The 26,080-nt window shown below is 40.5% G+C and overlaps 2 protein-coding genes across 6 annotated transcripts in view; one reads left to right on the top strand and one right to left on the bottom strand.

The window, feature by feature from the left end:
• Nucleotides 1-10,845, bottom strand: part of GRAP2 (GRB2 related adaptor protein 2) — a 48,891-nt gene extending 38,046 nt beyond the window's left edge. The window contains exons 1-2 of one of the 2 annotated variants that reach the window (XM_081877661.1): nucleotides 10,601-10,845; nucleotides 6,585-6,639 (exon numbers count right to left, since the gene is read on the bottom strand). The gene's annotated coding sequence lies outside the window, so the exon portion shown is untranslated. The remainder of the gene's footprint in view (nucleotides 1-6,584; nucleotides 6,640-10,600) is intronic. The other variant, XM_081877660.1, reaches the window with a different exon arrangement.
• Nucleotides 10,846-13,409: 2,564 nt separating this feature from the next.
• The window catches only part of ENTHD1 (ENTH domain containing 1), a 45,544-nt gene continuing 32,873 nt past the window's right edge, over nucleotides 13,410-26,080 (top strand). For 2 of the 4 annotated variants that reach the window (XM_081878534.1, XM_081878531.1), the window contains exons 1-3: nucleotides 13,410-13,500; nucleotides 16,740-16,814; nucleotides 24,331-24,790. In XM_081878534.1, coding sequence (XP_081734660.1) covers nucleotides 24,442-24,790 — 349 coding nt within the window. In that variant the 5' untranslated portion in view covers nucleotides 13,410-13,500; nucleotides 16,740-16,814; nucleotides 24,331-24,441. Of the gene's footprint in view, nucleotides 13,501-13,534; nucleotides 13,624-13,839; nucleotides 14,003-16,739; nucleotides 16,815-24,330; nucleotides 24,791-26,080 lie in introns of those variants that run through there. The other 2 variants (XM_081878532.1, XM_081878533.1) reach the window with 2 other exon arrangements.

Raw genomic sequence — 26,080 nt, 5'->3', positions numbered from 1 at the left:
AGTTCACCTTCCTGCTCACATTGCTCATCAATGCATTAAATAATGGAAGTCCCAATACAGAATCTTGGAGAACACACCCACACCCACACCCCCACACACCCACACCCTAGTTACATTTTCTGCTTTGCTACATAGCTAGTACTAATTAGAAAGGATCCGGCTGTGTGGCTTACCATGAAAATTACATTTATTAATGCAATAAGAAATGCTTTGGAATAATAGGTAAAAGCTTAACTACATCAAAATCATTTTAAAACATACGACCATTTACTATTTTCAGATGCAGCATAATGTAAAACAGCTTCTTGGTCAGCAGTAATAAGATATGAAAGCAGGACTCTTTAAGGAAATGGTGGTGGGTGGATGTGCATGATTTGCCCTTGTATTTACACCAGGGGGATGATGAAACAACTGAGATCAGTATAAAGTAAGTACCTTTGCCCTCAGCGCTTCTTATGTCTGCTCCCAGGAGCCAGGAGCTGCAGGGGACATCAGTCCTGGCGAGGAAGCCCTGCCCACTGCAGGACTAACACAGTTCTTGGCAACCTGGCACCCTCCAGATGTTTTGGGCTTCAACTCCCATCAGCCCCAGTCAGCGAAGTTGTCTAAAATATCTGGAAGGAGCCAAGTTGGCAAAGGCTGGGCTAACATCTAACTGGTCTGGCAGCCATTTCCAGGCTGAGATAATTTATTTTGAGACCAACAGTGGCCCATATTCAGCAGCAGCAGAGGGGCAATTATTTTTTAAAACCACGAAGACAGTATCTTACAACAGGTAGGTACAACATCCTACAAACACTTTCTGTCCAGGAAAGTCTCATTAGCACCTTGCCAGTCGACACTGTAAGGCTAGTGCTGCAACTGCATGTCATCTAGATTTTCTGCTAAAACTAAGGGAGGCGGGAAGGAATGCCAATTCCAGAATAAACTGCTGGAGTGGAACCAAGCTTTCCACCAGCACTTTTCATTCTTTGCCTGGCAGATGAAAATTTCCTTTCTGTATGTTGGCATTCCCAGTCATTGGGTGAATGGAATCAAAGGTGATCTGGTTTTCTGAAACGGTCCAATACATGATGGATTTCATAACCCCTGTGCACTGAATGAAGAAGCTAGATTTTCGTATAGGTGTGTGCAATAAAAGCTTATGAGGAATGTGCTGCCTTATGCAATACAAAAGGCTATAATGTCAGCCCGGGCTTCTATTCTGCAGAATAATTATGCTTCCTGGAAAAGTATAGTCCTTAATAGGACACAGAGAGAATAATGATACAGAAGATTAGGCACTGAACTTGGACAAGGTTCAGATTCAGTTTCCATCTGATGGCATTCTCTTTCTTCAGGCTTTTCATATCAGAAAATGGAAAAATTGGGGGACTTCTGCTGTCCTTCCTTTTGGCTGACTTGGAAGCCCAATATCTAAAATGCAAGTCATTTCCCACATCCAATTATGGAGCGACTTGCCCTCTCAGGAACTAATAACCTGGATGAACTTTGCCTTCTCCTCAACATTCTGAAATATTTTATATTATTACCTACAAGCTTCATCTAATAAGGTGTAGCTGCTTCATTGGTCTCCTAGCTATTCTCAACCCACTGTCATTTTTTCGAGCCTTTATCATTCTGTTTCTTTTGTACTTTGGGGGAAAGATGAATCCCTTCTGACTTTCTTTGTCAGCTGAGATATTTTTGGGAAAGGCAGCCTTCTTATGATACAAAAGTGGGCCAAGCTTTCAAAAGGACCACCACAACCGACACACCACAGTAACGTTCTATGTTGTAATCAAAACAAGCGCTAATTTCTAAGGTAATTTATGCATTAGCCATATCTGACAGAGGAACGTGAAAGCTGCAGGTGCTGCTCCAAAACGTTAAACAACGTGCTCTTCATCTGGGCCAATAAATTAATGGATCCTTAAAATTACTTGATGTAATGATGTCAACAATATATAAAACCTCCATGTTCACATAATGTTCAACCATAATAAGGTACAGAAAGTGCCTGGGTACTGAATTCATTTTTAAAAGGTGTGTGTGGGGGGGAAATAGTAGAAAAATCTCACTATACTAAAGAAAAGACAGCAGACATTAAATGAAACTGGACATTATAGCAAAATAAAGCAAAATGAACACCTTGTAAGTATCCAATCAACCCTTCATGCCAAACAGCAGTATAATAAACAGCAGAGCAATTGCAACTTCAGATCAATGCTGCCGCTGGCAGCTAGGATGTGGTGGGCAGTCTCCTTCTGCCATGTTTGGCCACGCTCTGCAGAAATTCCTACTCTGCCTGCTGAAAGTGCAATGGGGGGCACACTACTGGTGCTACTGAACAATTATAAGACCCCGAAATGGGGTGTCACAAGGGAAGAGGGGGCTTGATGATGCAGACTTTGAATCCAAAGCTGGCTTTCCCAGAAGGGGGGCCAATGTGAACCCCTGAACTGCACAAGCCTGAAGGTGGTGTAGAGCATATTGGTGGGAATACTGTTCTCTCACCTTCTGCCATGAGCTTCAGCAGCTGGCAGGGCTGCAGCTGTGGGGGAGAATGCACCCCTCCCCACGCCCCATCCAGCTATTCAGTCTTGGGGAAAAGTTAAACAACTACAACGCTCAAAGTTTTGCATGGGCATACTGAATCCTTTGAAAGATGAACACATTCAATAGTACTTCAAATGGCGCTTTGCAATGCCCTACTGTTAGAGTGCTGGGTACCCCCCACCACACAGTGGCATTCAGCAGGGGATGCTGGCAACCCTCCAGAGAACTGCCTCACAAGCCATTGGCTGGTTACCTGTAAAGTGATGATAAGTAGTTACGAAGGTATCAGAGATACCTTGCCACACCCTTTCCTACCTTGGCACATGATTCCCCTGCAGCACAGTCAGCACACAATGTTTTATGTGTTGGCCAAGCTATGCAGAACTTTAGGCTCAAGCTCTTAAATATACATGGCTGGATGTGGATTTGAGTGAAGACCAACCTGGTGGTCTCCCTCCTCCATTGCTAAGTACTTGTGGCTTACCTGGTAACATTGGCAGGAAGTGCTAGGAAGGAAAGGCAGCTTTCTGAGCAGGGCAAACCAGCTGAGTCTAGCCACCAGCGCATTTAGGGAAATCAAAATAGTGGGTGGGAGCTGGAAATGTTGTTTTAAAGGTGATCTCAGGGAAAGTATTAGCGCTAGACTGTGCCATAGACCTGGGGCCTGGCAGCTGCACTAGAATGCCAAGTGCTCATGCTGGCCTTAATAAAAATGCAACAAAGCACACCACAAGCGCAGCGGCACCAAAGTACGAGGGAAACCCCAAACACAGAAATTCAAGCGCAAAGCACACATTTGTTAATATAAAGGGTAGTTACCACAGTAGGAGTAGGTAGCATAGTGGCACTTTTTGTGGCAAGTAATTTAAGATACTACTACCAACACTACTACTACTAATAGTAATAATAATTCTATATACTGCTTAATACCAAGATAGACACCTAAGCTGTTTACAGATATAATTTTGAATAGCTAGAGGGTATTTGTGAGTTTTGTTTTGACATTTAGCTTTTCTTTTCTTTTCTTTTCTTTTCTTGAAGCCTAATACCAGTTGATAGTTCCACAGGAAAACAATTGCATACTGATTTTTCTGGAAATGTCTGTCTGTTTAGTATATTCATCACGGTGGTCTGGAGGAAATGTAGATGATTAAAAATCATGCTAATGGCCTCAGTTTGAAGGATTGATAGTGGAAGACACCATGCACATGCTTCCAAGGAAAAATGTGTTTACAAGTATAAAACCATTGGATTTCCCCGATGAGCAATTTGCTCAAAGTATGTTAGGATTTATACAGGCAGCATTAACAAATTTGACTCCTGCTGTACTTGTTAAACTTCTGCTTTTTCTGTTTGAAAATTACGGGAAGAACATTTTGCTACAATGGTAATGAATTCAAAGTATATTTGAAAACAAAGACAAGTCGCTTGTGCCTTATTTTAAATGAAGCTGTGGCGGTAAATACATTTAGGCAACTGTGAAACAAGAGCAGGAAAGGTGGGGAAATAGGTGGCATCCAGCTATTAGTCTTACTATTAGGTGTTAGCATTTCTGCAATGTTAAAGGTTAAAGGTTATTTGCAAATAATGGGTGCTTGCCACCAAGAGAATAAATGATGTTTCCCTGTTCACACCACCAATGCTAGCTTTGGAATTGAGGCAGGCTGCTAACATTCTCTCTGTTTTCTTATTTCTGCATAGCTGACCTGTGATCTCAGAGGCGTAATAATGTATATTTCTCAACAAGCCTCTGAAGTTAATCTCTTCTGCTGCTATATTTAAATGGTTCTGAAAAGGCCTGCCTAATCTGATGATAACAATTACATTTTCAAAGAGGGCTCAAATGCAAAGGCAATCGCTTCCTTAGAGATTTGACTTTTTTTTTTTGCAGGAGAACAGTATTCCACTGACTCTAGCTTTGATGATAATGATCATTTTCCTATGACAAGGACAAAACCATGGCTGCTTTAATTAGCAGGCTCCATGTAGCTCATCTAGCCAGAAGTCAGTGCTGGAAGCATTTGAATAAGGCCACACATCCTTTCTTATACTGCAGGTATAATATCCTGAAGGCTGAAAGCCATTAACCAATGCAACTATTTTATTATCTAGTTTCAGCCAGTGTTGTACGGTACTTCGCTGTACAGTTTGGGGAAGGGATGTAGCTCAGAGGTAGAGCAACTGTCTTGCATGCAGAAGATCCCAGATCCAATCTGCTGCATCTCCAGGAAGGATGAGGAATCCCTTGCCTGAAGCCCTGGTGAGCCACTGCATGTCAACAACATGGATAATACTGAGCTATAGGACTAGTGGCCAGACTCAGTGTAAGAGAGTTTCCTATGTTTGTATGCTTTTATTTCAAACTAGCAAGAGTCCCATCAGATCTGATGTGTGTGGCAGGGCAAAAGAGAAAGGGCAAAGGAGAAGAACTTGCTATCAGAGGACCCAGTCATGGCTAGGGTGTGGAAGATGGGAGAGCAGATTAAAAGGGTAGGGCATGCAAAGATTCAGGTAGGTAGCCATGTTTGTCTGACGCAGTCAAAATAAATAAAATTAAAAAAATTAAAAATTGTCCAGTAGCACCTTAGAGACCAACTAAGTTAGTTCTGGGTATAAGCTTGCATGAAGAAGTGTGCATGCACACAAAAGCTTATACCCAGAACAAAATTAGTTGGTCTCTAAGGTGCCACTGGAGACAATTTTTTAATTTATTTCGAGGGCATGCAAAGTGAGAGCAGGATCCCAGGGGGGAGAAGCCCGCCAAGCGAGGCTGGGAGCAGAATGCAAGTCTTCTGGGCAGCACCACTCCCCCAACGACCTCATTCAAGAGGCCAAAGTTTCCCCATCCCTCGTCAAGTCAGAAGGTCATATAATATCAGATTGGTTTTGAAAGATGCCAAAATATGTAGCACATGTATAAACAGCAACAGCAGCACTATCTGGCAGATTGAAATCGATTGGAATTTATGCTCAAGCCTTTTTGCTGAATGACAGCGGTTCTCAAAGGGTGTGGCAGGAGAGGATGACAAGTGTGACAGGAAGAGTCAAGGACAATCAAAGAAATATTTAAACATTTCACTGTAGTATAGTATAGTGTAGTATAGTATAGTATAGTATAGTATAGTATAGTATAGTATAGTATAGTATAGTATAGTTTTTTTAATTTTTTTATTTTATTTGCAGAATATGGAATGATATCTTCATCAACCAATGGCCACAACAGCTAGAAGTCAATTGCAGCCCAGTTTAAGCCTCTAGTGCAGGTTTCCTCAGCCTCAGCCCTCCAGATGTTTTGAGACTACAATTCCCATCATCCTGACCACTGGTCCTGCTAGCTAGCAATCATGGGAGTTGTAGGCCAAAAACATCTGGAGGGCCGAGGTTGAGGAAGCCTGCTCTAGTGACTAAACTCATTTTGGATATACAAGCAGAAACAGTATCCATTCCTCTTTTCAAGAGTACTGGCTACTTCTACAGTTCTTAATGACATATTGTTGTGAACAGGGATTTTCAAGATCAGAAAAGAGAAAGGCTTCTTTGTGTTATTGAGGAGATGAATTTTTCTCAAATTAGACCTAATATAAATGAGATTATTCAGCAAAGCAAGCTCATACCTCTCACCGAGTTTGTATAATATTTAAAGCACATGTAGTATGTAAAAGACTTGTTTATAATTATATTTTGGAAATGATTCATGTACTTATGTAGCTGCATTGTTTTATACTTTCTGGCTGCCCCCTGATCATATTATAAAGTAGTTGTGTTCTATGTTATAAATCAAGCATTGCTAGTTGTTGTTTCTTTTTGTTTTCCAAATTTTTATTTTGGAAGTGTGGCTCAGAGAAAAACGTTTGAGAACCACTGCTGTACGACTCTGTCATATCACTTCTTAATAATGCCTCAACATGTGCATCTGAAGAATAACAACATTCAGCTTATTTATTCATTCTAATCCACCCAGGCTAATGGATCATGATAATGAGAATGCAAGTTTACAGGACTCATGGGCAATTAAAGCAGAAGTAATAAAGGCTTCCTTCTTCCCATTGCTGGAATTATGTGAACTATTACTAAGGAAGAGAAGACCAAGCCAGGGTGATCCTGAAAAATACACCAAATCACAAGGAATGTTTTAAAAATTCTTCCTTTATTGTTTTGATTTTATTATCATTATTTAGTAATTTAAATTCTAAATGGCTTTGAAAAAATGCTAAATAAAAGTTTGTGTGTGTGTGTGTGTGTGTGTTGTTGAGTGACTGGAAGAGGCAGGCTTTTAAGGTTGTGGTCCCCAATGTGGCACCTTTGTGCATTATATATTTTGTAGTTTTATATTTTGATTTTGTTCTGTGAACCTTCGGGTAGAGGGCAGAACAGTGGTACCTTGGGTTAAGAACTTAATTCATTCTGGAGCTCCATTATTAACCTGAAACTGTTCTTAACCTGAAGCACCACTTTAGCTAATGGGGACTCCTGCTGCTGCTGCAGCGCCGCCGGAGCACGATTTCTGTTCTCACCCTGAAGCAAAGTTCTTAACCCAAGGTACTATTTCTGGGTTAGCGGAGTTTGTAACCTGAAGCATCTGTAACCTGAAGCATCTGTAACCTGAGGTACCACTGTATATAAATTCAAACAACAACAACAACGCCCTTGAGCAACCCCCCCCCACTTAGCACCTGCCCATCCCATTTTTAAAATTAAATAGTGTTTTTTTTTTTTGTTATTTGATGGGTGTGCCTGTTTTGGGGGGATGTTTTCTGCTTTTGTCTGTGTTTTAATTGTTGGGGCCAATAGTTGTTTTGTCTGTTTCTTTGGGTGGGTGGGTGGGTGTTCTGAGTATTGCTTGATTATCTTCTGCAAAAGAGGTATTTCACGATTTCCTCAACCAATTTCCAAATGTGCCTGGCAGGCCCAAAAAGGTTGGGGACTCCTGACTTAAAGCCATCTGTGAGCTCATTTGTTGGCATCTAGTCAGGTGAATTGACAGACAATGACCTGCATTGACAGTCAAAGTTGGGTTACTACAAGGGGGGCGGCATTTTAAACTGAAAGGAAGCCCAGAAGGGGGAAGGTGAGAAGTAGCAATAATCACAACAGGTGTAACAACTTAGTATCCTGCAGATTTGATGGGAGCTAATAATAGTGAACAGCCAAAGCTCTTGGCATTACCGAGGCCATCTTTCAGCAATTACCTACACCGGAGATTGCATTTTTGAAGGTAGTAAGAGAAAATTAATGCCTGAATGGGAATCTCATGCAGTTGACACTGCATCAGACCTTTTTGTTCCAGGTGGATCATGGGGCTTTGGCTACAGCTTCCTGTGTTTGATGGCACTCTGCTGCCTCTTAAGTCAGCTAGCTAATTTCTGGGATGGCCCCATTGCCACAAGGAGAAAATGGTCTGAATGGGAGAGGATTAAATTTACTCTGTCAAAAAATAGCAATAACCCAGAACTGTAAATTGAACCAATTGAAGATAATGGAGATCGGGGGGGGGGGGGGAGAGATGGAACACAAGTAACAGAGTGATCCACCTGGTGATTGAAGAACTTAAATTAGAAGAGCAGCAAAAATAAAAATACACGGGGAAATAAAATCACACTCCCCCAATATTTTTTTATTTAAAAAAAAAAAAAGAGTGAAGAGAATGTAGGCAAGAAGGTGGGCCATTTGACGGAACTCTAATCCAACACAAACTGTTATTTCCACTCCAATAATGCATAATATTGGGACTATGACACTAGCCTAAAAATGACATTTTGTGTGCGGCATATTTCATCTCACTTAGAATCATAGAACAGGAAGGTACCCCAAGGGGAATCTAGTCCAACCTCATGCAATGCAGGAATCGTTCCAGCCGATTCAACAAGTTGAAAAAAGCCGTTCAAAGTACAACAACAAGAAGGGATGAACTATAAACATGACAGTGATCCCCTCATCTGCTTTGAACAGCTCTCCCATTGAAAGGGCAACAGTTTGTTGTACAAGGGAAGATAAAAAAAACCAACCAGACCAACTTCTCATACTGTGCAAAACCAGCAGAAGACAGCAGGGCAGAGTGGGGAGTTAGAATGAAGTTTCCGCACAGCAGATACTCTGCTACAGCAGTGGCTAACCTGTGCCTTCCAGATATTGCTGAACTACACCACACACCCCGCCATCCCTGACCATTGGCTAAGTTGGCTGGATCTGATGGGAGCTGGGGTTCGACAACACCTGGAGAGCCACAGGTGAGCCACCCCAGACCTACTTTCACACCATGCTGCATCCTGGTGCAGTTGCCTCCCTTAGATATACAGTGGTACTTCGGGTTAAGTACTTAATTCGTTCCGGAGGTCCGTTCTTAACCTGAAAGTGTTCTTAACCTGAAGCACCACTTTAGCTAATGGGGCCTCCTGCTGCTGCTGTGCTGCTGGAGCCCGATTTCTGTTCTCATCCTGAAGCAAAGTTCTTAATCTGAGGTACTATTTCTGGATTAGCAGAGTCTGTAACCTGAAGCATATGTAACCTGAAGCGTATGCAACCCTAGGTACCACTGTAATGTGCTTTGAAATTTGAGAAGATTCATAAGAATGACTTTCAAATTATGTTTGTTTGGGGACCAAGTCTCAACAGCCCATTTGCCTTCCCTTTGCCCTAAGTGCAAATACAAAGTCAATTGGTCAATTTATGACCCAGACCAAACTATCCCCACGTGTACAGCTGAAAAGCTTTCCAGGGCTAAGGTTACTTTGTGCTGGTTTGAAGCTGGATTCTCTTCTACATTGCCTAACTTTCTTCTATGTATTTTCCTGCCCATGGCTTGAAATAATTCTGCCTATACCCTAAGGGCTGAACCAGTAGCTTGTCCTTGTGCTGCCGTCTCGCTTTATTTTATTTAACAAAACAGCAGCACAAGGACAAGCTGCTGGTTTAGCTTTTAGGTTCAGCTGGCAGTAGTGGTGGGTGTCAGATTGAGACTGTGCGGGGAGTGGGGTTTTAACCCTTGCGCCACCATAGTCTCACTCTGAATCAGGAGCCATTGCACCTGTCGTCTGCAACATGTGGAAGCTTTCATTTGCAGCATAGCAGCTGGTGGGGGTGGGGGGAGGATTCTGATTAGGACTGTGGAAGTGGCAAAGAGTTACACCCCCCCCCATCTGTCAACTCATAGTCCTGATCTGGGTCATGGTGCACACACATACACACACATCCCTCACCCTGCCCTAAGACCAGCTATTTGTTAAATAAAAGCTAACTTTGCAGCGGTAAGCTATGTGACAAGTATCACATCTGCTTCGACCCTAAAAGTGCGCTCAGATGTGGAATTAGGAATGTAGCCAAAATGGACACAATAGGCAGCTATCAACATGCAAACCTCAAGGTTTGCAGAAGTGGGGACAGGAATTGTTTGGAAATGTAAACCCAGGGGCCTCCCCTCCCCCCAAAAACACATCCCAGTGAGGACTGAGCATGTTCAGCAGCCAGGGAATGCAGGGGGTGGGGGAGAAAGAAATAGAAAACTTTGGGGGGAGAGGCAGAATGGAATGGAATATCCTGAAATAAAACATGGCTGGCTAGTAGAGATGGACAAATCTGTCAATTTCAATATCTATCAGTTTCTCATTTGTCCAATCTTAAGTTCAATTCTCCACATTTTCACATCAGTCTGTATTTTTTTTTAAGACCTCATGAAAATTCATCAGCATTTTAACATGAATGTAGCCTAACTTACACATTTGTATGACAATTTTTTGTATGACAATACTGTATTTTTGTATGTTATTTTCACCAATATCTTCAGTTTTTTATGCACACTTTACCCTAGTATATGCATTTTGTACCTGTTGCTTGACTTGGGACCTGCAGTGCAAATTTCAGAAAAGTGCAAATTTTGAAGGATGTTTTGATTCACATATTATTTTGGAAAGTGTGAATTGTGTAGGTTATGCTAACTATTTTGAATCTCCCCACCATTGCCACTGGCTAGAGCACTCGGCAGGATCACTGTATTGCAGCCCTTTATTGCAGGTCTTACCCATTCTGCCTAATGTTCATTAATCATAAGCAAACATTAACCACATACCTCTGGTAGCAGATTGAGCTGTAAAAGAGAGGTGACTTGCTCCTCTTTACTAGATCTCGTCCTTGCAGAATTTACGAAGTAAAACTATGATAGAGTTCCATGACACATGACCAGCCTCACTCTCTCCTTCAGACTCGACCCTTGCAAAGTATATTTTTTTTCAAAGCCATTCACTGTCACACTAGGCTTTCACCACTTACGACTCCCCCCTCCTTTACCCACTCGCAAGGAGGTTCAGCCAATCACACAATTAAGAAGGAAACCACAATCACAAGCCATGGAGGAACTCAGATGTGACAACTCGGAAAGCTGGGTGTTGGCTAAGAGCTAGTTAACTGCTGTGGTTCTCATTATTTTTTCTCACTGTCAAGTGATGTATGGTTTTGCAGTTCCGTGAAGCTGAGAAATTTCCCTGTGCATGGGATTGCCACATCTCTGGTATATTTGGATTTCCTCTTATTTTACAACGTCACAGAACATGGGAAATAATCAGTGGCATAACGGGGAAATTTGGGCAGGGGGGTGGAAACAGAGGGCCAAAGTATCTTTCTAGGTGGGTGAAGAAGAACAGCATATATCATATGAGTTCAGAAATGGGGGGGGGGCAAGTGGTGGGTGAGCTCCTTGCTTGGGGGGGGAACCCCTAATATTATGAAACACATTGCCTTTGAACACAGAAGTTCCATTTAGCTATCATGGCTAAAAGCTCTTGAAAAATCTATCGGACATGAATATATATGATCTCTGTCTAAGCCAGGGACCCACCAGCTGTTGTCGCACCACAATTCCCATTAGCCCCAGCCAGCATGCCAACGGTCAGGGTCATGGGAACAGTAGTCCAATACCATTTGGAAGGCCATTTGTTCCAAATTGAAGCCACTGATTGTTACTGCTGGCAGTCACCAGTGTTGGTGCATCTCCTGTGTAATATCTAGTTTGTTCTATAGGGCCTGAAGAATGCTATTTGCTGCACTGAATTGGCAATAGCATTGCATTCCCCTCCTATGAATAATAGCCACTTCACTGGAAAGGATGGGATGAGGGATGATTTTCACTGGGATTTAAACATGTGAGGAAAGGGTTAGGCTTCCCAAAGGGTCAAAACCTAGACACATTAATCGCATTAATGCAATATAGTGTCATGCTTAATTTGGCAACCCACACTAAAATGATAGAATTTGCTACCATTAGTTTTAGCAATGGCCACCAACTTTGTTTAGGAATATAAGTGAGGAGAGTTCTGTAGCGCTCACACCCTCCTTGTGGGCTTTCCATGGGCCACTGCGCGCAGAATATTATACTTAGATGGGCCCTCAGTTTGATCCACCAGGGATCTTCTTATGTTCTTAATAATAATAATAATGATCATATTTATACTCCACCCATCTGGCTGGGTTTCCCCAGCCACTCTGCGCGGCTTACAACATATCTAAAAACATGACATCAAAGTGTTTGTGAACCCAAATTTCTGCTGAATTGTGGCCTCTAGAGCTATATACTGGATGCTTAAAATTAAGGCTGCATCCACACACACTGGTAATTTGACAGATTTGATTATCATAACATTGCCTTTAAAATCACCATAGATTTCATACTTTTGAAAGAATATCTCTGTTTACATGTTTGTCAATGTGATATGTGTTTCATAGCAAACAATCCCACCTTCTGGTGGGAGCATGGTAGGAAAGTCAACCTAAATGTGGAAAAGCAGATAGAATGAGATGGAGCTGTCAGAATAACAAAACAGGAACGCTTCTCTAGGTTGTGATTTGACGTTCTGATTAATAAATCACAGTACTGCTGGGAAAGTTGTGTACACATATTTATCAGTGCAAACAATGGACAATGTCAAGGCAGATGCATGATTGCATCTGGTTGCTAGTTATGCAGCTTCTCAGCTACTCCTCATATTTCTTTATTTTAAATCTGTCTTTCAGCTAAGATCAAAAATATATATCATATAACAACACACTAAAATTATTTAAAAAACACTCTACAAAGGCTAATCAGCAGCAGCATTAATCCTGGTAGAGTCAATCATTTCAGCATAATCTTTGTAGCATCAATATTAATCATTTCAGAAGCAACAAGGTGAAGCTAATCAGGAGATTTCCATCACAGGGCTGACTTGGACTAGTAGCTAAAAGCCTACAAGGAATCCTAGATAAGGCGTCTCACATACTGTACTAGATATGCATGTTCCCATGTTTCTAGTAACTGATATGTGGTTAGATTCATATTTGTTATGTCATGCACAGATCTAACATCTGGCCCAAACTTGGCCAGCTGTGACCATCCAGGTGGAGAAAGGCAAACAGAATCACAGTTTCAATTCCCAAATGATAGAATCAAAACCAAATCCTTACCCAGTACTGCAGATGTCAATTTCCCATCCTAAAAATTTAGATGCAGTTTAATCTTTGTTAGTAGGAAACACTCATGCAAATACATTTGTCAGTTCACACCAAATCTCAAACCAGAGGAGTGAACTAGTTCTGGCCTAGGTCTTTCAAACAATCTTTCATTTTAAAAATCAGCACAGTACACTTGTTATAAAGGCTAGCCAGTGATTAGCAGGCTGCACAACTGTGCACACAGTTTGTTCCTTATTTTCTGCCTGGGAAGGAAACTGCTCAGTTCTTGTGGAACTGGGTGACTGTTTGCTGCTGGAATTGCTAGCTGTCAGCTATTGGGAATTGTAGAAGGTAGGGCCTAGGACAAGTGACAGAAGCTGTGGACCAACCAATCTCTAAATGGCAAACAAGGAAATGGGAGGGGCTTTAGAATCAACGTTCTGATTGGAAGGTGAGTAGGAGTGGGTGGGCTCTGCAAATGACTGATGGCAGTTTCAAATACATGGGGGAAATGTCTTAACTGTCACAGCTGAGTTGTTTTGCCAGGTAGGACAAAATTTGTGGAGAAAAAATACTCTGTATGGGGCTGTGATTGGTAGTTTGGAGAAAGCTCAGCAGAGGGTGGAATAGTTCGCTTTTGGAACCCAATTTGTACTCTCTCTTTTTTTGGTGTGCCTCTATATACTGTATGGTCTACTAAAAACGAACTGTCTTATTTATGTTGGATTTATAGCATTTTTACTCCACCCAGCTGAAACAAAAATCAGCAATAAGACTAATATAATATCTAATATAAGTAGCATAAGATAACCCATGTGATAATATTAAAAAATATATTTTTATATACTGAGGATTGAAACTATAAAACCGTTCTGTGTGTACTAGGTTTTATCTTTTGTCATGTGAAAAAATATACCCAGGAGTGTGGGATGTTAAAAGGATTGCCATCTATTTTCTACTATGTTGACGCCAATATGTGTGTCTCAGAGCAAGCATAGAGGGCCTTTCTACAAAGTGAGCCAGTTTATAAAGCTTTGTTTCTAGAGAGGTGAGGCAAACTTACTTGATTTTGGTTTTCATGAGCTCAGTTAAGATTATAACGTGCTGGCAAGTATTTGGGGGAAAGGTAAAATTTCCCCCAGATAATTTCTTGTGGATTTGCAACTGTTATTTATACTTCTTTTTATTTTTAATTTATTTTATTGTAGTGTGTTGGTTGAATTTTACTGCCTCCTGGAACGCTATTGCCAAACAACTGTGTTACAGTATTATGCTATATATTGACTTACGTTTGTTGGTCAGGAGAGCACTGTAAAAACAAATTATAGAAGTAGTCTCATAAAAATCAAAACAGGCTGGGATTGACTCACAAAAAAGCAGTAGGGTCAACTGTTCCTTTGTAGCAAGTTATGATTCCAACAGAGTTATCTTTGGCTTGTGAAAAAACAGATCAATATTTGCTGCTGGATAACCAATGTCACAGTGCATCTCTGCCTGAAAGGAGAGAGTGACACATACAAACCAAAGAACAAATCCTTTGATTGAAATTTTTAATAGATTCGTTGAAACACATTATAAAATGAAAATTTTCTCTGCATGAGCAATGCAGATAAAATCGGCTGCATTTGAAGTGCAAACAAGGAGAAATGGCAAGTGGTAGAATGTATAATACCCATCTAATAAAGATTCCTTTCTCTCCTGTGTCTTAGCATCTTTGTTTTTTGTTTCCAACAAATCTTAATTAAAACACTACATTTTCCATCTAGCTTACTTGAGGTTGTGTATTCTGTGATCAAAAGGATAATTATCCTCGTGTATTTTTTGGAAAAAATTATAAGGTGACATTTTTACTTCAAATTCCAACTTAGCCTTGGATTTAAAACACACTTAATTGAAAATAGTGGTCAGAAAGGACAACGCTGTTAGGATACACTAGTATGCGAGATGAAAAACAAGCAACACATTTGTCATGAATTTTAATATTTTGCCATTTGCGCATGTAAAATGTGATTATAGATTGTATCTCTGGCTGAGGCTGGGTGCATGTCAGAGCTTGAAATCAATTTGATACATGTTTGTGACAATATTTTCTGGTGACTCAGTCAGGAATTGCACAGAGACCTACCCACCCTGATGCCAACTAATGAAAAGAAGGGAAGGGAAGGGAGATGGAGGAACATTTCATAAAAGCTGTGAACTAGCAATTCACAAGGATTTATACTCTTTGGAGGCTGCATACTCTTTTTATGCCCTCACTGCAACAACTTAAATGCTCTCCTAGTTGCTAGTGCCAGCTGTGAAACTCAACAGTCAAGCTAATCAGTACACAGAAACACTGTTCCACAGTTTAGCAAAGGCTTTGGCTTTCCTTTTTTCATTTCCTCTTAATTTTAGAGCCACTCAGGATGTTAGATGACAAGAAATGATTAATTCATTTTCTGCAGATGCATAAAAAGGTCCTACATTTCTGCTTTGGCGATGTGAGATCAGGATCAACAGAACGCCTAGCAGGCATGGCCAAACGTGGCCCTCCAGATGTTTTGGGACTACAATTTCCATCATCCCTGATCACTGGTCCTGTTAGCTAGGGATGATGGGAGTTGTAGTCCCAAAACTTCTGGAAGGTCAAGGGTGGCCATGCCCTAGATCTTAAATGTTCTCTCTCTCTCTCTCTCTCTCTCTCTCTCTCTCTCTGTTGCTTACATGGAGCCAGTGCAGCCCCCATGAATTATTCTGAGGCAGCAGAACCTACTGTGCAGATTAATAATTTGCCTAACACAGAGCAGAGTTGTTTGCACGGTCTTGTTTTATTTCAGACATGATTATTCTGATCTGCCAAACCATTAAGAATGGGCTGTAAAGTTGCATGCTCCCTCCTCCTACAAAACAAAATACTTTAACTGTCAAAGTCCAGGATAAAGAGATCTGTCTTTAGTATATGATGAAAGCTGCACAATGAATATGCTTGATGTACCTTTCCTGTTTTCCTTTGGTGTCAGAATCCTCATCTGTGGGTGAGTGTTAGTCATGAATTGTCTCCAAAACCATGATTTGAAATAGGTTTGCAAACCAGTATTTGGAGCCGATCCTGACTAGTGCTAACCCATATTTTGGTCGTTGTGGCAAAGTCTGGTTGCACGAACTCAAGTCTATGAGAAAGAGGGGAGAAAGGAGCAAGTCCATAATCCTGTGGTTTGTAGGATCAGGAAAAGCAAAGTTTTAATGGAGCCTTTCTGTTTTGGGTGCTCTCTTATCCAAACTAAATAATACAAGCTGTAATAATATTTTAAATTTGCACAACTTTAGTTCACACAGTTCTTTGCTCAGAAGGTAAGCATTTATTATTAACATAGAGATGGGAACAATATGCAACATAAAGGTTTTGTTCTGATAAACCAAGATTATTAAATTAGTGTCAAGGAATCCTAGTTGGAACTAGAATTAGCATAATCCCAGCCAGATGGGCGGGGTAATAATAATAATAATAATAATAATAATAATAATAATAATAATAATAATATCATCCCAGTAGTGTCTTTCCCTTTTACAGATTACTAAAGATATTCATTATTGTTTTCCTCAAGTTTTCAAATATAATCACAGTATTGGTGATTTCTGATTACTGAGAAATGATATAATTATTTTGTATTATCTATTCTATCAACCTCATCTATTCTGCATTAGTGCTTTTTTATTGAGAGATGCTATTTGTCTTTTACTGCTGCACAGTAGACAAAATAATCCACAGGCTGCTTTCTCCACCTGTATTTCTGTCTGCCTTTCAGGTCCCAGGGTTAGCCCTACTGTAAGGGTGGCTGAAGCAGCTGCCTCAGATAGCTGTCACAAAAGAGCAAAAAATGGTTAGTTATTTACTTTACTGTTGTTGTATTTTTACTGTTAGGGTGGGGGAAAGGCACTTGTGGGATTTTCTGCCTTGGGTGGCAACATAACTTGACCAGCCTTGGGGATTATGCACCACAACTGGGATCACAGCCTGAGTGTCATTTGCTGCTACACCTCAATCCAGATAAGACTGAGGCGCTATTAGTGGGTTCCCTAGATGGGTGGGTGGGAGATTGCCTGCTGTTGATGGGGTTACACTTCCTCTGAAGGAGCAGGTTCATAGCTTGGGAGTTCTCTTGGATCCTTTGCTCTCGCTCAAGGCTCAAGTGGCCTCAGTGCCCCTGAGTGCCTTCCATCAGGTTCGGCTGATGTTGGTGGTCCAAAAACATCCCTATCTGGATGGGGATATTCTAACTACTGTTGTCTATGCTCTGGTAACCTCAAGGTTAGATTACTGCAATGCGTTATACATAGGGCTGCCTCTGAAGACAGTTCAGAAACTTCAGCTGGTGCAGAATTCAGTGGCAAGGCTGCTCATCGGAGCAAGGCGGTTTGAGCATATTGCACTGATCCTGGTCCGACTGCACTGGTTACCAATTAGTTTCTGGGCCCTATTCAAAGTGCTGGTTTTGACCTATAAAGCCTTAAATGGCTCAGGACCTCAATACCTCAAGGGCTGCCTCTTTCCATATGAACCTACCTGGACCCTGAGATCATCTTCTGGGCAGCGGCGGAGCTAGCCGCTCAGACACCTGGAGTGGCGCACATGCTGTGCACCCGGGGGCATGGTGATCCACTCAGTGGCGATCCGCCAGGGAGATTTTGTCACCTCCCCTCTTGGATGACACCCAGGGTGAACTGCCCCCCCTTCCTACACGTCTGCTTCTGGGGCCCTTTTTCATGTGCCTCCTCCTGGAGAGGTTCGGAGGGTGGCAACATGAGAATGGGCCTTCTCTGCAGTGGCTCCCTGTCTGTGAAATGGTCTCCCCAGGGAAGTTCGCCTGGCACCTCCATTATACGCCTTTAGGCACTAGGCAAAAATGTTCCTTTTTAACCAGGCCTTTGGTTGATTTGATTGACATCCTATGCCCCTTTAAAATGTTTTTGTTTGTTTGTGGGGGGGGGTATCAGGTTGTTGTTTTTATTTTGATTGTGTATTTTGTGGTTTTATATTTTGATTTTATTCTGTGAACCACCCTGAGACCTCCGGGTATAGGGTGGTATATAAATTCAAATAATAATAATAATCTTTTTTTAAAAAAAAAAAATATTTATTAAGGTTTTTTTAGATATAAAATACACACATAGAACAATCTTACTTCTATCACAACAAATTCTTCGCTTCTTTGGACTCCCTCACGTCCCCCTCTCTCATTTACGTCGTTAAAAAATTTTTTTCCAAACAAATTATCAGCTTGTTTACAATCTCATGTCCACACATTCAAATATAATCTAGCACTTTTTCCAATAAATTTTTATATTTTCTTTAATCTCACTTAGCATTGAATTTAAATCTAGTTTAGTGGTGGCCAATTTTTTATAATCTAGCATCCTTCTTAACATTCAAACAAATTACAATGTTTTTGTAGATACATCTTGAATTTCTCCCAGTCTTCCTCCATCTTTTCTTCTCCCAGATCTCGGATTCTGCCAGTCATCTCGGCCAGTTGCATATAGTCCATCAGCTGCATCTGCCACTCTTCCAGTGTGGGTAAATCTTGAGTTTTCCAATTTTTTGCGATGAGAATCCTTGCTGCCGTTGTTGCATACATGAAAAATGTTCGATCCTTCTTTAACACCCTCTGGCCGACAATACCCAGAAGGAAGGCCTCTGGTTTCTTAGTGAAGGTATACTTAAATACCTTTTTCAACTCATTATATATCATTTCCCAGAAGGCCTTCACCTTAGGGCATGTCCACCAGAGGTGAAAGAATGTTCCTTCATTTTCTTTACATTTCCAACATTTATTGTCAGACGAATGGTATATTTTGGCAAGTTTAACTGGGGTCATGTACCATCTATATATCATTTTCATAACATTTTCCTTCAGAGCATTACATGCAGTGAAGTTCAGCCCAGTGGTCCACAACCTTTCCCAGTCCTCAAACATAATGTTATGCCCAATATCCTGTGCCCATTTTATCATAGCCGATTTAACCATTTCGTCTTGTGTATTCCATTTTAGCAGCAAGTTATACATTCTAGATAGTACCTTGGTCTTTGGTTCTAACAATTCAGTTTCTAACTTCGATTTCTCCACCTGGAACCCTAACTTTTTGTCATTTTTAAAAACTTCTTTAATCTGAGCGTAATGTAACCAGTCTCGCACCTTGTCCTTCATTTTCTCCAAACTCTGCAATTTCCAATTGTCTCCATCTTTTTCTAATATTTCCCAATATTTTGGCCATTTGGCCTCCATATTGGGTCTTTTTAGGGCCTTAGCCTCCAGAGGTGAGAGCCACCTTGGAGTTTTATTTTCCAGTAAGTCTTTATATTTTGTCCAGACATTAAACACTGCTTTCCTGACAATATGGTTCTTAAAGGCCTTATTGATCTTAACTTTATCATACCATAAGTATGCATGCCAACCAAAAGCATTGTTAAAACCTTCCAAGTCCAGCACATCAGTGTCTTCGAGAAGTAGCCAGTCTTTTAGCCAGCAAAAAGCTGCGGCTTCATAGTACAACTTTAAGTCTGGCAGGGCAAAGCCACCTCTTTCTTTCGCATCTGTTAATATCTTAAACTTAATTCTGGGCTTTTTGCCCTGCCAGACAAATTTAGATATATCTTTCTGCCACTTCCGGAAGCACTCCGTTTTGTCCACGATCTGCAATGTTTGAAACAAAAACAACATTTTTGGCAATACATTCATCTTGATAGCAGCAATTCGGCCTAACAAAGAAAGCTTCAATTTTGTCCAACTATCCAAGTCTCTCTTAATTTCAGACCAACATTTTTCATAATTATCCTTAAATAGACTCAGGTTTTTTGCTGTTATGTTTACCCCTAGGTATTTTACTTTTTTGACCATAGTTAGTTCTGTTTCTCTCTGAAACCGTTCCGACTCTATATCTGTCAATTTTTTTCCCAACACTTTAGTTTTCTGTTTATTTAATTTAAATCCTGCCACCCGACCAAAATCCTGTATCAATTGTAATACTCTTTTCGTACTAGATTCTGGCTCCTGCAGAGTCAAAACTAGGTCATCTGCAAAAGCTTTCAATTTGTATTGTTTCGCTCCGACCTGAATCCCTTCCACCAACCGGTCCCCTCTGATCAAATTCAAGAGCACCTCCAGAACCGAAATAAATAACAAAGGGGAAATCGGGCAGCCTTGTCGTGTTCCTTTTTCAATTTTGAACTCTTCTGTAACCACATTGTTAACTATCAATTTAGCCTTTTGTTCTGAATATATTGCGTCAATCCCATTCTCAAACCCCCGTCCCACTCCCATTTGATTTAAATTTCCCTTCATAAATTTCCAAGAAATATTGTCAAAGGCCTTCTCCGCGTCTATAAAAATTAACACTGCTTTTGTATTTATGTCTGTTTGCAAAAGTTCCAAAACGTCAATAATGTTCCTAGTATTTGCAAACATATGTCTGCCTGGGAGAAAGCCTGCCTGGTCTTTATGAATTACTTCATTAAGGACTCTTTTAAATCTACTTGCCAAAATGTCTGCAAATATTTTGTAATCCACGTTCAGAAGGGAGATGGGACGATAGTTTTTGAGTTGTGTCTTTTCAGCTTCAGATTTTGGTATCAATGTGATAAAGGCTTCCTTCCACGATTCCGGCGCCTTCTTCCCTTCCATAATTTCATTACAGACCTCCATCATTGGTTGGATCAGATAGTCTTTTAATGTCTTATAATACTTGGAGGTCAGACCGTCTGGCCCTGGAGATTTGCCCAGTTGCATGTTCTGGATAGCTTGTTCAATCTCTTGTTGTGTTATTTTGTTGTTCAGGATTAATCTGTTTTTTTGTGACAACTTTGTTAGTCCATTTCTTTCCAAAAATTGTTTAATCTCAACCTCATCTTGCGGCCCTTGAGTGTATAATTTTTTAAAGTATCTCTGGAAACACTTTCTAATTTCCATGGGGTTCTGGATATTTCTTCCTTCAATTTCTAGGTTTGTAACTGTATTTAATTTCTGTCTCTTCTTCAACTGCCAAGCTAGCAGTTTCCCACATTTATTTGCCGATTCAAAAGTTTTTTGTTTCATTAATTTAATCTTCCATTCTATTTCTTGGTTTATCAATTTGGAATATTGAGCTTGATATAGTTTAATTTCTCTCAGAATCGGCTGTGACTTCGGATTTGATCTTAATTTCTTCTCCAATTCTTTGATTTTCTGCAAAATCTTATCTTTCCTTTCATTTTGTGTTCTTTTCTTTACAGTGTTCTGTTGTATCAAGAACCCCCTCATCACAGCTTTGCTTGCGTCCCAGATAATTCTTTTTTCCACCGTGGTGTTCATATTTATCTCAAAATAATCCTTCAGAGTTTTTTGGGCCTTCTTGACAATCTCCTGATCTCTAAACAAGCTATCATTCATCTTCCATCTAAAGGAGCCGGTTGGCAAAAGTGTCATATCCATCTTCAGCGCATTATGGTCGGAGCAGGTCTTTGGGCAGATTTCCACTTTTCTGACCTTGGGTGCCAGACCTCTAGATATCCATATTTGGTCGATTCTTGTCCAAGTCAGTTGGGCTTCAGAGAAGAATGTTCCCTCTCTTCCCAGGGGGTTCTTAGTTCTCCAAATGTCAATCCAGTCCATATTGTCAGCCATTTCAAAAAAGGTCTTTGGCAGTCTGCCGTCTTTTGTAACATTTTGATTTTGTGACTTATCCATGTTTGTCGATACGACCCCATTCATATCTCCCATCATAATGATGTTGTTGTAGTCCAGATAGTCCAGCATAGTCTCATGCAACTTCTTGTAAAATTCCGATTTCCCGTCATTTGGTGCATAAATTCCTAATATCAAAATCTTTTCTCCTTGATGTTGTATCTCAATTCCTAATATTCTTCCATGTTCGTCTTTGAATAAGAATTTAGGTGACAGGCTCTCTTTTGCATATATCACCACTCCTCGCTTCTTTACTCTGTCCGAAGATATAAATTCTTGACCAAGTCTTTTGTTTATTAACACCTTTCTATGGAGCCTAGTCACATGTGTTTCTTGTAAGCAGATAATATCCAATTGTTCTTTTTTTAATATATGAAAAATTTTCCTCCTTTTTTCCGGGATGTTGCAGCCATTAATGTTCCAACTCATAAGTTGCAGAGACATCCTGAATAAATCTGGTTATTTTTCAAGGGGTGGTATCTTATTCAGAGAATCTTCAGGGTCCAAGGGTGCAGGTACCTCTGGTGTTTCAGGCCCTGGAAGTTGATCAATTCCTTTGTGAAGGTCCTCTCCGTATACGTTCAGAAATTTATCTCTGTCTTCCGATGTTCTGATTTTGATCTTCTTCCCTCTAAAAGTAAAAGATAGTCCTTGAGGAAATTCCCACCTAAAGATGATTGAATTCTTTCTTAGTAGTCTTGTCAACTCCAAATAGTTAGATCTAAGATCTAGCAGTTGTTTAGGAATATCCTTGTAGATCTCAATTCTTTTGTCCAAAATGTCCAGTGACTTTCCGTAGTGTAGGCCCAAAATCTTATCCCTTTCCTCCTTTGACCTCAGTATTATCAAACAGTCTCTGGGCTTCTCTTTCTTTAGGAGTCTTCCGAGCCTAAAAGCCGAAACAATTTTAAAGTCCTTTTCCTCTAAACTCCAAAATTTGGAAAATTCTTTAGTCAAAAACTCAGCTAGGTTGCCTTCTTCCACTTCTGGTATTGCTCTTATCCTTAAATTGCTCTCCCTGTTCCGCAGTTCAAGCATGGACAAATAGGTCTGATGTTCACCTACTTGTTTGCAGAGTGGTCTTACCTCTTGTTCTAAATTTTCAAGTTTTTGGCTGGTATCTTCAGCCAATTTCCGATTTTCCCCTGCAGCCTCCTTCAATTCTCCGATTGCTTGAGTATTCTGTGCAACTTGTCCAGATAATTTATTTAAACATTCTATGTTCTGCTCAATTTTATATGTTTGCTCATCAGCTTTCTTGTCCAAAGATTCTACTTTCTTATCCAAAGATTCTAATTTTTCAAAAATTTTCTCTAAAATAGCAGTGCTTGCCCCTGAGGCCATATCTTCCAGTTGTAATTCCTCAGTTTCTCCCTCCCCTGCCCGAGGCAGAGAAACAGCTTCCACCTCAGAAGGCAAAGTAGGCACAGATGATCTACGTGCCTGTGAGGCTGCGGTTAAAGTTGTCAAAGTTGTTTGTTTAGTTCTTCCTCTCCTTCTTGTACCACTCATTCCAAAGTTATCTACAAGTCAAGGTCAAGCTGAGTTGTTCCCATGAGAAAGCCACGGCCCAGATGGTAACAGTCAACAGAGGGCCGGGAAAAGGAAAGTAAAATAAAAGTCACTGTTATAAGTCCCAAATCCTCTAGGGGGAGTTTAAAATATTTCAGGAAAGAAATCAATTTCAATTAAAATAAAGTCAGATTTCTAAGTCCAAGAACCTTCAATAAAAAGATTTTTCAGCAGAGTTGGGGTTTAGTACAGCAACAGTGTTTCTGATGGTGCAAGCTGGTAATCCAAATGCCTTAAAGTAACAAGTTCAAACTCTCTCAGATTGTTTCAAAGTTCAGATTCAAAGTATCCAAACTGCAAACTGCAAGCTGACAGCTCAGTTTCTCAGGCAGCTCCAGCGCCTGGGGTTTTTAGTTAGAGTGTAGCTCCAAAAGGAGAAAGATATCCCCGTGTAATTAAAGTTCATAAAAGTCCAACACATAAGGTTATTGTTCCACTTAGAATAAAGTTCAATGGGTGCTCAGATCAAATAGTTTAAAAGATCTCTCTTTGCCTCCACTCCTCCAGCTCTTTGCGTTCAAGTTCAATGGGAGCGGAAGACGGACTTCCTGTTTTTCGTCACTCCGCTTTCAGCCAAATTTAATATTTTAAAGTCCCAAATTGCATACAGTCAGATGTTTACTCACGGGTTGTTGTTTTGAAAGCATAAATTTCAGGAAGAAAGGTCAGCGCTCACTGGCAACAGCTACGCGGCTTCACTCCGCCGATTGCGGAACGACCCACAGCGCCGCAGCCTCCTCCGCGATCCGGAGCCCCTTACGGGGTTCCTTCAACGTTTCGGTGGCCGCTACTGGCGCCCGCCGGGTCCCGGGACCGCAGGCTTCTGCTGCCTGCGGTTTTCCGTTTTGGGTCTCCGCTGCGCCGTAGCGGACGACCCTTTCTCGAGCGGAGCTTCCCTTCCCCGTTAGGAAAGGGCAGCCATTACCCTTCGCGCCGCCTCCGGAAGCCAAATAATAATAATAATCAAGCAGCAAAATATTCTGGGTCAGCTCTGGCAGAGCGTCTCTTTAAGGAAGTGGCAGCTCTGAGTTCTTTGTACCTACTCCTTTTCTCTCAAAACACTTGCATGTTCTCATACAATCTCCTTCCTGCTCTTCTGTTTTTTCAGAATCTTAGTAGTTTACTCCATGGGAGAATGAAGAAAGAGAGTGACATCACAGGAAAAAACTCCCAGCATTTCTCATCCTTTTTTTAAACCAAGGAACCATTCGCCGCATTCATGGCACTCAGGAGGCATGTAAAGAACTTTGTGAAGAATTATTCTGAAGCCGAGGTAAAAGTCAGAGAAGCAACATCTAATGACCCCTGGGGCCCCTCCAGTTCTCTGATGTTAGAGATAAGTGACTTGACTTTTAATGCCGTCTCTCTTTCTGAGATTATGAGCATGATATGGCATAGGTTGAACGACCATGGAAAGAACTGGAGGCATGTGTACAAGTCTCTCACACTTCTGGATTATCTCCTCAAGAATGGATCAAAGAAAGTCATTCAGAATTGTCAAGAGGCCTTCTTTAATATCCAGGTGTTGAAGGACTTCCATCATTTAGATGAAGCAGGAAAGGATCAAGGTAAAACTACCCAAGTATTTTCAGAATTCCCTTAAAATAAAGTTGTGCTCTGTTGTATGTGTGTGTGTTGGCGGTTAGGAACATAGAAGGTACTATTATGTTTTATTATGACCTTATGTATCGTCTTGTATTTGAAGGTCTCCAAGTGATTTACATATTCATAAAATTGCTGAGGGATTAAAAAGCTATGATGCTTTAGACATGTGCAGAGGCCATAGCTCAGTACCAGCACACACTGCTGATTCACATTCAGTCATCTCCATTTGAAGCACAGGGTAATAAGAGATTGGAAATGCTACTGCGTATTATGCAGTAAAACCTGCTTGAACATTACCAAAAGTTGCAATAGGAGATCAAAACGGACTCACAGAGGAGCAAGTGGCTGAATATCCCATACCCTGCAAAGAGCTGAGATCCTAGATGATATGAGTCAAATAAGGATTATGAGGCCCTTTGTACAAAATGTGATATAAGGATAAATATTATTAAAGCATCCATTGCTTGAAAAAGAATATAGAGGCTAACATTTTTTTTTGCCAGGCATCAAGCAGGATGGATTAAATAGGTGACATGTTGGATTAAAAGAAAATTATGTAAATTCATATATGAATCCAGTAATGCTAGAAAAACTGTTAGTGCCATGAATAATTAATGTATTGCAGTAGTAAATGTATTAAATTATTAACAGCACTTGCTGAGAATATCAGCAGCTGGTAGATGAAGCAAACAGTCCATCAACTCTGAGTCTTTCTATGAATATCTGCTGTCAGATGAATTACAACCCTATATGATGTATGTAAACAAATTCCAACTGTGACAAACCTAATTTGTGCTTTAATGATTTAGATGTGCCAAGTATTTTTATTTATGTGTTCTCCAGGATGAGAAAATTGTATATTGAAGGAGAATTGCAGCATGGCTTTTGTAATACTGAAGCAAAGTTATTGTATTGTTTCATCACCTATTTACATGAGTGACAGAGTGACTTGATAATAAATAATTTCATTATTTTGCAAGACACAATGGCTGTTTAGCTTCAGATTGATAACACTTGGAACTGATACATAAATCACGATGTCAGTGATACCTAGTGTATAGCTATTTCAACTGAAAAACAATCTTTCTTTGCAGCAGAGTTTAAATTATATAAATCTATGCAGTAGGTAAAGTCACAAACTATGGTAAAGTGTATCCACAAATTGGCTAAAATATAATTTGCAATATTTGGACAGCCGTACGATAGATGCAATATATAGGCTATCATGTGTCAAGTTTCCATCCCCTCTGGAC

The sequence above is a fragment of the Podarcis erhardii genome (genome assembly GCF_964252035.2).
Source record: "Podarcis erhardii genome assembly, chromosome: 10".
Taxonomy (NCBI): domain Eukaryota; kingdom Metazoa; phylum Chordata; class Lepidosauria; order Squamata; family Lacertidae; genus Podarcis; species Podarcis erhardii.
This window is presented reverse-complemented; position numbering and strand designations above follow the sequence as displayed.